The sequence below is a fragment of the Nomascus leucogenys genome, chromosome 5 (assembly GCF_006542625.1).
Source record: "Nomascus leucogenys isolate Asia chromosome 5, Asia_NLE_v1, whole genome shotgun sequence".
Classification (NCBI taxonomy): Eukaryota; Metazoa; Chordata; class Mammalia; order Primates; family Hylobatidae; genus Nomascus; species Nomascus leucogenys.
Window position 1 is genome coordinate 44879918 of NC_044385.1, and position 14195 is coordinate 44894112.

The 14195-nt window shown below is 39.1% G+C and overlaps 1 protein-coding gene and 1 non-coding gene across 7 annotated transcripts in view; both read left to right on the top strand.

The window, feature by feature from the left end:
* DNAJC6 (DnaJ heat shock protein family (Hsp40) member C6) overlaps positions 1–10679 on the top strand; it is a 161813-nt gene extending 151134 nt beyond the window's left edge. For 3 of the 6 annotated variants that reach the window (XM_030812963.1, XM_030812964.1, XM_030812965.1), the window contains 4 exons: positions 690–953; positions 3474–3616; positions 6086–6262; positions 7758–8361. In XM_030812963.1, the coding sequence (XP_030668823.1) occupies positions 690–953; positions 3474–3616; positions 6086–6262; positions 7758–7859 (686 nt within the window). In that variant the 3' untranslated portion in view covers positions 7860–8361. Of the gene's footprint in view, positions 1–689; positions 954–3473; positions 3617–6085; positions 6263–7757 lie in introns of all 6 variants that reach the window. The other 3 variants (XM_012506581.2, XM_003265187.4, XM_003265188.4) reach the window with 2 other exon arrangements.
* Positions 10624–10814, top strand: LOC115835350. The gene has a single exon (XR_004030332.1). It is a non-coding gene; the product is annotated as a U2 spliceosomal RNA (small nuclear RNA).
* The last annotated feature ends 3381 nt before the right edge of the window (positions 10815–14195 follow it).

Consider the following 14195-nt stretch of genomic DNA (forward strand, 5'->3'; position numbering starts at 1 on the left):
TCCTTAAATTCCTGGCACAAAATAACATCATTTTTAAAGCTTGAATAAGATCCTTTGTCCTGTTTAAAGTTATCAAATGTTGACTGCTTTTGCTCTCCTTCAGTGAAATGCGAGTAGTATGAAGTTAAAACCTACTCGTGAAATTTCAGAACATCTTTATTTACTCTTGGGCACTAACCATGCTTTATAACAAAAAATGATTAATCCTAATAATTGAAGTTTAAGTAGCACCTTAATGAGTGGACTTACTGTTTTATTCCCCATTCTTGTCATTTGGTAGTTTTTTTTAAAATTTTATTCTAGTGAAGAAACAGAATCTGCTTAGAAGATGGAAGGGTGGGGAAGGATGGCACAGTGAGAAGAGCCAGGGTTCTTTTGACCTGGAGGCAAAGATCCAGAATCAAGTCTCAGCTCAGCCACTTGCTGTGGGCCTCTGAGAAAAATCACTTAACTGCTCTGACTTGCAGTTTGTTCATCTGAAGGAAAAATGAGGCCATTAAAACATACCTAAAAATGTTATTGTGAGGATTAGGGAAATAATATGTATGCCTGCTATTCCTTTATCTATATTAGGAAGATTACTTATGCTATCAGTCAAGGGAATGGCTATTAAAGCCACCGCAGTGTCTTAAGACACAAGAGTTAGAGGCCACTCAAAATAGTTTTACCTTCTTTATCTTTTTCTTTAGGTACTTCTTCATTTGCCAGCAAACCCACCACACCAACTGGATTGGGTGGAGGATTCCCGCCTCTCAGCTCGCCACAGAAGGCATCTCCCCAGCCTATGGGTGGCGGGTGGCAGCAGGGAGGTGCCTACAACTGGCAGCAGCCACAGCCTAAGCCTCAGCCTAGCATGCCCCACTCTTCTCCCCAGAACCGACCCAACTACAACGTGAGCTTCTCAGCCATGCCTGGGGGCCAGAACGAACGTGGGAAAGGATCAAGTAATTTGGGTAAGGATAATGGTATGGGACCTAGCTATAGGGCAGCCTGTCTGTGTTGTCACACTGCCTGAATGTGTCTGTCTGAAGGTGACAGTAGTTTCTGGGTAGTTTCAATTCAGTAGTTTCTGAGGGAATCTTATAGTTGTAGAGACACAACATGATCCCTACCCCCAACGCTGTACCTGGAGCCTCCTGGGTTGACTATGCTCCTGACTTTTATACCATTTTGTGACTGTGGGCTCACTTGTCTGTTTATCTCCAGACTGGAACCAGATGGGGGGCAGGGACTGTGTCTTAGCTGCCATGGTATCTTTAGCACCTAGCATAGTGCTTGGCATAGGGTAGGCAGTAAATGAATGTTGAAGGGATATGAGTGGAGAGGTAGATGGATCTTAAAGCTGTTATTCCTTTGGAAGAGGAAGTGGAAGAAAAAGTTGGGGAATCTTTCAAGCACGTTGGTCATATTTGCCCTTTGGTCCCAGTTGGAGGACTGTATGTGTCTTGGAAAACTTGGTCTTTCTTATGCTCTGTTTGGTGGATTTCTGAGATCGGCGGGGTACCTATGATGGTGCCAATGCCTGAGGCTGGAGGATACTCTTAGTAGGATCTTGACAATGAGTGAAAAGTAATATTTTTGCATAGGAAGGATGGTTAGATTTGAGTTTATTAAAAGCCTATTTTGGTACATTTTATATTTCAGTTGATTTTGTCAGACCCTGCAATGAAGTACATAGGAACATGGTGAGGGAAGAGGCCTTTCTCCCTATGGAACATGGAAAGGCAATTCTTCTGCTCTTCTGAGTAGCTGTAGCTAACATTTATTGAGTACTTACTGTATGCCAGGTGCTATCCTAAGCATTTTTCATGTACAGTCATCCCCCTTTATTTGTGGTTTTATCTTTTGCAGTTTCAGTTACCTGAGGTCAACTGCAGTCTGAAAATATTAAATGGAAAATTCCAGGAATAAGCAATTCGTACATTTCAAATTGTGCACTGTTATGAGTAGCGTGATGAAACCTCGCACCATCTTACTCCATCCTGCCTAGGATGTGAAGCATCCCTCTGTCTAGCACATCTATGTTGTATTCTCTACCCACCCATTACTTACTTAGTAGCCATCTCGGTTACCAGATCAAAAAAAAAAGTGCTGTATATATAGGGTCTGGTACTACCTGCAGTTCTAGGTGTCAACTGGGGGTCTTGGAACATACCTCCTGTGAATAAGTGGGGGGACTCCTGTATTATTTCTTATAATCTTCAAAACCAACCGCATATCATAGGTGGGGAACCTGTGACACAGATGGATGAAGTAATTCCCTAAGTTTATACAGCTTATAAGTGACAGAGCCAGGATTCGAACCCTGGCAATCTGGCTCCAGAACCCCTGCCCTTTATTGCTACACTCTACTGGCTAGAACACAGGTGCTTCTTACAACACCAGCATGTTAGGAATTCAGTTGTTGTGGATATGTAACATCATGTTTGTTCTTGACTAGCAGGGATATTTCCTGGACAATTCCATAGAGTCATGCCAATTCCCCTCCATTTTTGAGTAGATAGATGTGGGGCAAGTGACTTCAATCAGCAAATACTTATGGAGCATCTTCAGTGTAGAAAACATTGAGGATGCAGCAGTGAACAAGAAACAAAATCCCTAGTTTCATAGCACTTACATTTCAGTGTGTGCAAGTACAGGTATGTGTATGTCTTACAGTATAGAGATAGCAAATGGTTTTCAACTCAAAAACTGATTTTGGTTGATTTGAATTGACTGTGTGGACTGTTATGTTTTGGTTCTATTTTGTTTTAACAAGCATTTAGATAGCCAGGCACTGTTCTAAGCATTTTAAATGTTAACTAATTCATTTTCAAAACAACTCCATAAGGTGAGTAATATTCCTAACACCATCCCAATTTTATGGATGAGGAAATTGAGGAATAGAGATAATAAGTAACTTGCCTAGGTTACATCACTAATAAGTGGCAGAGCTGGAATTCAAACCCAGGGAGTTGGGGTCCAAAGTCTTTGTTCCTAGCCACCATGCTCAGCTGCCTCTCCAAACAAATTGAGAAAGATTATGAGGCTACAACCAGACTTGTAGAGAAAGAGCAAAGTGATTGACTAAAATATCAACAGAATATGGGCAGAGAAGTGGTAGCATGCATGAATTTCAAGTACCAAAACCCAGATCCCAGTGCCAACACTGATATGAGTTAGTTATAATCTGGAGGGATAATGAGTATCCTCATGTAAAGAGAAGGTACAGTGGAAATGGAATTGGATTTGGCTTCATGATCCATCCTCCAGTTTTAATCTTGCCACATATATGATTCTGGACAGATTGATTTTCATCATCTGTAGAATGGATGCAAGAGTCTCTTACCCTACTCACAGGGTAAGCAAGCATGAGGGTTAAGGGACTGAATGCATATTAAAAACACCTTGAAGACTCCAGATGCTGTGAGATAATGATACAGCATTATGTTTAAGAATGAAAACTATAATGATTTTCAAAAATTATATTGCAGAAGGGAAACAAAAAGCAGCTGATTTTGAAGACCTACTCTCTGGTCAAGGTTTCAATGCTCACAAAGACAAAAAGGGGCCTCGGACAATAGCTGAGATGAGAAAGGAGGAAATGGCTAAGGAAATGGATCCTGAGAAATTAAAGGTGAGTGAGGTCCCTGACGCAGCTTGATTATCTTATATGACAAAGTCATGTGATAAAGTCATGTGTATGGAGCTATCAGCATGAGACTAACCTATTGTCTTAGTCCATTCAGGCTGCTATAACAAAATACCATAAACTAGGTGGCTTATAAACAACAGGATTTTTTTTTTTCTCATAGTTATGAAGGCTGGGAAGTCCAAGATCAAGGTGCCAGCCATTTTGGTGTCTGGTGAGGGCCATCTTCCTGGTTCATGGATGGTGGTGTTTTCCCTGTGTCCTCATAGGCAGAAGAAAGAGGTCTTGCTCAGGCCTCTTTCATAAGGGCACTAATCCCATTTATAAGAAGTCTGTTTCATGAACTAATCACCTCCCAATAGGAAGCCCTAACCTCCTAATACCATCACCTCAGGAGTTAGAATTTCAACATAGGAATTTTGGGGGGACACATATATTCAGACCATATCACCTATAAAAGGCATGATAGTAGATTTCTGGTGGCCACTCTATTTCATTTGGTCTTTGCAGCTGTGATTTGAGTACAGCTGTGCCCTTTAATAGCAAAGTAGCTTTGAGGAGGTTGCACACACTGTTTACTTTCTTTAATAAAATAAATGTTATTCCATGATATGACAATATAGATTTCTTTTGTTTGCCTGTTCAAATGAGCAGTGGCACTTTCTAAGAGGTGATTTTGTTATTTAGATGGCATTCACATTCTAAAGATGAGTCATTAGAATTTGCTGGTAAGAAGAATGCATTATTTATGTTTTCTCTTTCTGCCTTGAGAGCTTTTTTATTAAACCAGATTGACTGAAGCCCCCAGGATCTTTTCTCTACCAATAGAGAAATATTTATGTACCTGAGACTTACCAATTCCTGCAACATTAGACCTGGAGCTTTGGAAAGTAGAGGAGAGAAAGGCTGAGGGAAGTGTGGCTCCTGTCTTCCCCATTGTCTTCCTCTACTTTTAACCAAAGCAGTTCCACTTTTCTCTCTTTCTGATTCTGGAGTTTTAGGTAAAATTAGATTTGAGGTTTTTCCCCAAATCAAATCAACATACTTTTTTCCTCAAATCAACATACTGTTTTAGTATGTTTCAGCATTGTTTTTTTTTTTTTTTAAGTTTGCAAATCAGCGAATCTAACCCCTTTGTTTCACAGCTGAAAAAAACCACATAACTTCATAGATGAAGATGTTGTATGGACAGGCGGATGCAGATTAGCTGGGAAACAGGGTGGTTATGTTGATGAGTGGTATGAGGTCTGGAAGAGTTTGTAAAGATCAGGAGAATTGGAATGCTCTTCACAGATGAAGAGGTTGAGTTCCTATGTGACAAAATACTAAATATGCTGATACTACAACAAACTGAAAGAGGAGGATGTAATCTGTCTCTGTATTAAAGCATTCGCAAAACCAGTACTTGAATGGCAAGTCAATCTTAACACATTCTGAAAACATATACCACTGTTCTGTATAATTTCCTGACAGATTTGTTGCAGATGTATATAATATACATCTAATATAACTTAGATTCTTTGATACATTTTTTAGTACAATGTAGGGTCTTTCATTTGCACGTTTTTCACTCTACCCAATGCCACAGAGGCTTAATATTTCTTCAAAAAACTTTGTGCTTCATCTCAATAACTTTTGTTCATTAGGCAAACTCGGACAGTTTCCTGTAAAAGAAAGCTGTTTATTTCATTTAAGCCATGTTTGATTATTTAATTGGTACAGGGTATGTAATTGTTTGGGAGGGTAGCTGTCATTAATGTGACTAAACCATTCATCCAGCAACACTCACTTAGCTGAACTCCTGTTAGGTACTCAATGCTGATACAGTTTTAGGATCCCTCTGACTTAATCGCCTCGTTTGTTCAAACTGTGAATGTTCATAGTTCAAATAAATGGCTAAATGGGTCAATTCATGTAACAAGCCTTTTTGAGCTCTGTTCTGCACCAGGTTTATTATTTGGTTCTGAGATACAGTGATATATAAGAAATAATACTTTTCCTCAAACAGCTCTGCCTAATGGCAGGCAAAGAGAAACACACAATTACAATAAAGTGTGGTACATATTATGGTAGAAATATGTTTAAGGTAGAGTAGCCTAGAGAAGTTTGGCCCTTTTTTAAGGGTTACTTATTTAGTGCAGTATCTACCCTCATGGAGTTTATATTGAGTATAACTCTGGGGGTGGGGATGGGAGAGAAAGGAATTCAAACTCGCGAAGTCTAACAATGTGAAATTCCTCAGCAGGCTTTTGAAGGATGATAGGGTTAACCAGGGAGACAAGGTAGGAGGTTGAGGAGGAGAAGCATTCCAGGTGGAGGAAACAGCCTGGATTACACAGGTTGCCCTAAGTGTTTTGATGTTGCTGGAGCAGAAGGGGTTTCTAGAGTCCTAGTGGAAACCTTCTGAACTAGTAAGTAAGCATTTGAATTTCTTAATCCCCTTTGTGTTTACAGATTCTGGAATGGATTGAAGGCAAAGAAAGAAATATCAGAGCCCTTCTCTCCACGATGCATACTGTGCTGTGGGCTGGGGAGACCAAGTGGAAACCAGTTGGCATGGCAGATCTGGTAACACCAGAGCAGGTGAAGAAGGTGTACAGGAAGGCTGTCCTGGTGGTGCACCCAGATAAAGTGGGTATAACCTGCCCTGTTGTGTAACTTGTCAGGTCCTTGTTTCATTATCTTATGTGTTTTACTTTAAATGTGCTGGGTGATATGACCTATTTTTAATAAAATTAAGTCGATGAGCTAAAATCAGATATTTAAACAAATAGTTACACTTTATGAAATGAGAAAGAAGATATCAAACTATATATTACAGGGACTTATTTAGAGAGAGTAAGATTTACCCAGTGATTAATTTTTAGGGCTCAGAAGTAAATTGTGTCTGGGTACGGTGGCTCATGCCTGTAATCCCAGTACTTTTGGGGGCCGGGGTAGGTGAATTGCTTGAGCCCTCAAGTTTGAGACCAGCCTGGGCAACATGACAAAACCCCATCCCTACAAAAAAAATACAAAAATTAGCTGGTGTGGTGGCATGAGCCTGTAGTCTTAGCCACTCGGGAGGCTGAGGTAGGAGTATCACTTGAGCCTGGGTGATCAAGGCTGCAGTGAGCTGAGATGGCTCCACTGTACTCCAGCCAGGGCAACAGAGTGAGACCCTGTCTCCAAAAAAAGAAAAGAAGAGAAAAAGTAAATTGTGTCCTGGCTTACAATAGTAAGGACAGGCTAAGAGCTGGACAGAAGAAAACTCCTTTCCTTTAGAGATACAACAGTATAGTTAGCTAGGATGGTAATGAAAAAGCTTCAGAATGTAGTTAGTAAAATTTGTGAGAATCAATAAAATATTCAAAATGGAATTAAATTTGCCACTCTCTTGATTATCACTATATTGATTATGTCAGTTTATGTTTTCATTGAAGTATATATACATCTAAGGGCTCTACCTTGTCAGAAACTTCAACTAACTCATGGCCAAATGAAATCATCATATAATACATGGAAACATGCAGCAAGAAGTGAGTCATCTTGCTGTCACATAGACTATACCAGTCATATGACATGAAGCTATGATCGAAGTGCCACTTGGGAACACAGGCTTGAATTTGATGCATTTGATTTTCATCTCTCCACATTTTTTTTGTACTAGTCTGAAAAGAAGAATTAATGAGAAGCAGTGGTAGTGCTTGAATTTTGATGAATCAAAAGAGAAGGAGAAATGAGCCCAGAAAAATCCACAAACTGTATGCCCCATTATGACTCTCAAAGAACTTTTTAGAAATGGGAAAATGGGAGTTAAAAACAGTCAATGGAGATGGGCTGTCATGAACCTTTGTCATTTGGCAGATACTTCTGGAGAACAGAGATACATCTTGTGCTGCCTGACAAGCTCTCTGTTGTCTGCTTCTTGATGGATTACTACTACCCTTGTGCATTTCTAGGGGGAGGGCATTATGGGGAGGTTATAGTAATTTGGGTCAGATATAGTAGATTAAGCTGAAAAGGAGAAATGGCCAAATAGAAAAACATTTCCATTACTTAGAGCCCATATATTGGCAGTGAAAAATTTAATATTAATAAAATTTTGGTTTGTGGTATCTAATGTGTGTTTTTGTTTTCTCTACAGGCTACTGGGCAACCCTATGAACAATATGCAAAGATGATTTTCATGGAGCTCAATGATGCCTGGTCTGAATTTGAAAACCAAGGCCAAAAGCCCTTATATTAATTTATGAGCTTTTCCATCTCTGCAGCAGACCTGTGCTAATGCTTAGTGTGCGTCACAATTCTGAGGTTTTCGCAGATGAACCAAAAACTCCAGTAACACGTTTTCAGTACTAAACCGTTAAGTTACTCATGAATTAATTTCTCATTGATAAGGAATGTGGATGTTTGGTTTCTCAAAGTTCCCACCATAAAAGATCCAAAGCATGAGAGGAACTTCCAGTGAGAGGACCTTGCAGAACCACCGCATTCCACCCTGCCCTTTGGGAGCCTACTGAGCATTCTACCTAGGGAAATGGAAAACAGAGGCCACCACCCATGAAGGCATAACACCCATCACATTGTCTGAGAATAGGATTAATGAGCAAAAGTTATGATAATAGAGTTATATGATGGTTTAATGGTTTCTAGATTTTTCTTGGAAAGATATAATTTGAGCGTGGCTTTATGCAGACTCCAAGAACAAAACCACCAGGTATTTTTTTTTAAGTAAAAATTTACTAAGGCTTTTAGGATAATACTGTAAATGTCTTTTGGTCAAGAGGACTAACAAATATAAAGGAACTTGAATTGTGGGGAGTGATAATAGTCCAGTGATTAAACTACAGTCCAGTGATTACCACCAACTTTCTGACTAAGCTAAAAATGAATGAAAATGCTGGCTAAAGAAAATAGGGACTCTGAAGATGTCGAAATCTTTATTCCTGGTTAGGAAGGTGGGCTGCTACCCTTCTTTCCCTTTAGAAAACTGTGATTAATTAAATAAAAAGTCTTACTACTACAACAACTCTAAACCTGGTTTAAATGAAACATCTAATTTTGCTGTAAGGCTTAATGCTCTTCTTTTGTTTAGCCAAGAAAACATTCTTAGCTGGAAACAGGTGGTAAAGTAGTTCGGCCTGTTCACAATTTATCAGGACCAATATCTAGTATGGACTCAGTGTTCTCTAGGTTTGTGAGTGGTTGTGGTAAGAGAATAGAAGGCAACACTGAATAGGAGTTAAGAGAATGGCATGATCACAGTGAGAGAGCGGCACTCACCTGCAGACCCAGTCAGATGGCTTGTCAGTATCTGCTCTGAGGAACCAGGTCCCACCTCCCCACAAGGCAAATCTAGACCCATTGGATTATTACAGTGGGCTTTATTGTTTAAAAGTAGTTGGGGATCCACAGGAACAACATTCATACAGGGACATTTGTGAAAGCAAAGCAAGAATGAAAGCCTTCCAGATCTCAGACTGGCTGGATTCAGATCAGTGTGTTGGCTGGTTCTCATTTTAAGGGGTGAGTAAATCTCTTTTGTGTGCACATATACAATGTGCATTATACATACAATATATATGCACAAAGCAGACGGGCAAAAAGATTTTCATGCTAATCTTCAAAGGTTCATGCTCAATATTGTGAAAAGCTTTTAAAAGTTGTTTTGAAAAGACAATCATTTTTTGTTTTTGTTTTAACTTTCTTGTGGCAAGCTATACCAGAAAAGCGGCATGTCAAAAATACTTTAGGTTCTACATAGATCGCTTTCTCTCTTTTGTTTTGTTTTTTTGTTTGTTTGTTTGTTAAAGTTCATTATTTATTTTACCTTTTACTGACAATGTGAAACTCGAAGAAAATGTCCTCTTTTTAAATATACAGTTATAAACTGCTCAAAGTAACCATAACAAACTAGGTGTTATTTATTAATGTATTATAAAATAATGTTTGATCCAGTATGTGCTTGTCTTATTTAAAATTGGAATGTGAGACATGTTGCTGTGACCTGTTTTTTTCCTCATTCACATTTGTAGATATTGTGTGAACTACAGTATATAATGATAACAATTAAAAGGATATTCTGTGGATGTCACGTATTTTGAAATGATAGAACTACATTAGCTTTGTATCATGTTTGGATAATTCATCAATGTTCACAGTTTAAAACATCATTAAACATTATGTAATTAGCAATGAGAAAGAATCTTACTTAACTGAAATTTGGGGATTTCCCCCCACATGTTTTCCGGATATATTATAATTCTGGACCCCTATTTATCTCAAAACTCTTAATATATGCAGACCAGCAGGTTTTTGCATTCCTTTTAAATAACTGGTTGTGACAAAGCTTGTTGTTGATCAGATTCACTGTTTCATCATATTTATTGTAATATATTTTTTGTTTTGTAAATATGTTACAACAAAATGTGATTGGTCTAAAATATTTGTAATGTATATTAAAAGGTTCAAAAATATTCGTAGAAATCTAAGTTATTTGGGTACTTGTAGGAATACGATGACGAGCTTGAATGCCACCTTCTGACATGATTTACTTTTAAGGAAAGTTATGAGGAGAGAATACAAAAAGCATGCACCAAAATGTAATCTGACAGGATTTCTGCATTTATACTTAATCACTCCTGCCCCAGCACACACACACACACACACATACACACACGCATGCACGCACACATGATTTTGATTATGCTACACGATATATGTTTCAAAAAGAATTAGCATAGAAATCCTGGTCTCCTAGCCAGAAAATCAAAAGATTTTCAAAAAAATGAATCTGTATGTTGAGGCAAAAGGATTGAACCTGGAAGTCTGGGACTTTATCATAGGAACAAAGTCTCAGATATTTTAGTTCTTTGGAAATAAATGCTGTAATTCAAAAGCATTTGACCCATCACTGTGCTATCTACGTGTGGAAGAATGTTCAAGTTGAATTTTAATGCCGTGAGTGAAACACAATCTGTGTAGGGAATGAGCAAAAAAGTTGAATTCCAATTGCTTTTTGGCCTTTTGGCTAAAATAAATGTAGCATCTAATTTTATCAGTTTAACATCTGATATGTCTTCTATCCATGTACAATATTTTAAATGGATTTTTTGGAGCGGGGAGATGGAACAGGAGTTTCCCCCACCCATTCCACACATCAGCCTGGTAATGCAGTAACTGCAGGAATAGTTCACCTCTGCCTCACTAAAACAACAACAACAACAACAAAAGAAAAAAGCTGAATTCCAGAAATAGTTATTGCAGCAACAGTCTCCCTGCTGGAAACATCTATCAGGGAAGCTGGCTCAAGTAGCAGATTTTGATTATTCTAAAGATAAATCATGGTTTTTGGGAGTAGTGATACATGTTGGTTTGAGATTAAAAGACTGGGTTGAAATCCTAGTTTTTCCATTTATAGACTTTTTTTTTTTTTTTTTTAAGAGAGTCTTGCTCTGTCACCTAGGCTGAAATGCAGTGGGTCTGTCACAGCTCTCTGCAACCTCTAACTCCTGAGCTCAAGTGATCCTCTCGCCTCAGCCCTCTTGAGTAGCTAGGACTGCAGGTGAGAGCCACCATGCCTGTTTTTTTGTTTTTTTTTCTGAGACGGGGTCTTGCTGTGTTGCCCAGGATGGTCTTGAACTGTTGGCCTCAAGTGATCCTCCAGCCTCAGCCTCCCAAAGTGCTGGGATTACAGGCGTGAGCCACTGTGCCGAGCCTTACAGACTCTTATATTGGACAAGTTTCTTGAACTCTCTGAGTCTTAATTTTATTACCTGTAAAATAGAATTCTAACAACCCTGCAATGGAGGAATGGAGAACTGTGTATATACACTCTTAACAAGTGGGTACTCACTAAATAGTAATTATTGTTATTGTTACTGATAGTAAATAAGACAAAGTATATCACTGTAAGTGGATATTGGAGCTGGAATTACATGGAAACCTCATATTCTAGGGAGTGACACAAGTAGGAGAAGGCAACCCAAAATTACTTTTACCTTGGTCCTTATTCCTTATCTCCTGGGGTTTACAGAGATCTGTGTACATAAAATGGCAAAGAGGTTTGCATTGTAGTTTCTGTAAAGGAAATAGCTATGTAAAGAGAAGTAGTGACTGAGCATTAAGAAGGAAAACCAACATTTACGGATTTCAATTAGTGTTGCATCATTCTTGCATTTAACTTATGCACTGACTTGCAAGCCTGCCCCAGTGTAGATATAACATCCTGGCATTTATCTTGTGTGCACTGCCCTAGGTGTTACTATATAGATATATGTGTTTTATATATATTTTTTTCTCACTTAATTCTCCCAAAGATTCAGAGAGACAGGGTTTTGTAAATCTTACCTCAGGAAGCTAAAGCATGGAGGAATTTACCGAGCGCTGGAGCTTGAGGCTACATTTTTTTTTTTCTGAGGGTAGGGAGAGATGATAATGTGTATGGTCAACTTCTTAATATTTGTTAATTCAGCCAACATTTGGTGTATACTGTATGCAAGACGCTAATAGATATGTTGGAGAAAATTCAGTCAGTGAATGGATTTGATGCCCTGTGAAGCATAAGGGGTTACTGTTACTTCTAATTACTACAAGAATTCTTGCTTCTTGGTGTATAAGATCTACTGTGGGGAACAGCGCAAGTGCTGACCATCTGACTTTAGAGTTGAACAGTTTGGGACTTGATCTCAGCTTCCCTATTCACTGGTTACTGGGAGCTTGTTTTCCTATCTGTAAGATAGAGACAATAAAACCTAGCTCATCATGCGAGATTACTGAATGCAAGGAGAGAATATTAAAATTCATCCCAGTAAGTCCACTGTAGTCCTAGGCAGCATGACAGAGGTCACACATCTTACAAGTAACATATCAATGGCAAGTTGGGGATAAGGATTTGGTTTTTAGGGTTTTACTTTCTGTTTTTGATGATTCTTTTATTCTTGAGAAAATGTGGAAGGAGTAAGTAGAAGAACAGTTTTTTTCAGTGCAACATCAGGCAAAAGAAAAGCAGATTTTTTTCAGATGGTTAAAGCCTATGGCAAAATAGCTAACTTTCTCTTTAAGGTGATTGGTAACCTGGAAAGGACAGCTGGCGTGGGCAGAAAACTTGTTCAAGACAAACACTGTCCCAGCGTTTTTTAAATTCCAGACATTACCCTGGGGCAAACACCTCAACTTTTTCCTTCATACCACCTCCCAGTATCTTACTCCTGAGCTTAGGGTGCTCAAACCAAATTCTGCCTCTGACGTGTTATCAGTTTTCTCTAAAATCACTTATCTTCTGTGGGACTGGAGTCAGGCTGACGTGGAAGGCTCCCGCAAACCCTATTTAGGCTCTCTGGAGACAGAGTGGGTGGTTGGAAATGGAAGGGGGAATGAGGGAAATTTAACCTCATAGAATATCTTCCCCATGAGAGTAGCTTAGCACTACAGGAAGAGAGCTAAAAACCACAGACTTCCAGGGCTTGTCTGATACGCAGGTTCCCTTGAGTGCTCTAACAGGTATTAGAAATAATATGATAGGGAACCAAGCTCTTGTAGGGGTGGAAGAATCTTTTTCCTCTACCTATCTTAGGTTCTCCAGCTGGGGCCTTGTGCATTAGACCAGCCAAAGACGGATGAACAAAAGTAAAGCAAGTTTATCAACACGTGCGTTGTTCATATAGGTAACATATGGGAATACTCAGAGATGAGCAACTCAAAGGTTTGGTTAGAACTTGGGCTTATATAGCATATTAGCCAAGGAACAATAAATTTTTAAAGAAATGACAAGATAAAGGACCTTGAGTCTCTAGGGGCAGCAAATTGTCTGAAGACAAATATATGGGAGACTAGTTGCAGATAAAGGCTAAATACTAAAGTCTATCACGTAGATTTTTCTTGTGTTGTCTCCAGGCTGACAGGGGTCTAAAATTGTCTCTGGTGATTAATCTTTGTCCTTCCTGGTAGAGCAGGCAGGAGATACACCTTCGTAAATTTATATCCTGCTTTTTGGCAAATGGAGGGCAGAGTGCTTTTCTAGTAGCTTGTACCTATTTACTTCTTCCTAATTGCCTTCAGCTCAAAATATTCCTTAAACCAAAGTGGCATACACTGCCAATGCTCTTGAGTAGATTGAAGGCTCCAAAGTAAAAAGTGCTGTGTAGTATTGGATCTCCAAGCATCTGCAGTGAGTCAGGCATTACAATGCTGTTTTCAGTGAGTGTGCCATCCATCTATGAGGAGAAATGAGAGGAGCTAGAAAAATAAACTGACAGCTAGAAAAATACTCCACTGAATCAACAACTAGACATTTCTTGAAACAATAACACGCTCAATGTGCGATTTTGAAAAAGTAAACTGAGCAAGGATCTTAAAACGTGATGCTGGTGAGAATTTATACTTCTCAGGTAGCCAGGGGAAGCTAGGTTTCCACAGATTCCTTTGTCTTTCAGTCCTTTTGAAAACTGAGAAAAAGCAAGAGAAGAGGGACCGCACCGTCAGGTAGAGTGGATCTCAGCTAGAATGAGGGGAAGTGGCCCAGAATCCAACCTCCTCCAAAGAGCTGTGTGACAGGCAAGTCCTATCCTTTCTGCACCTCTTT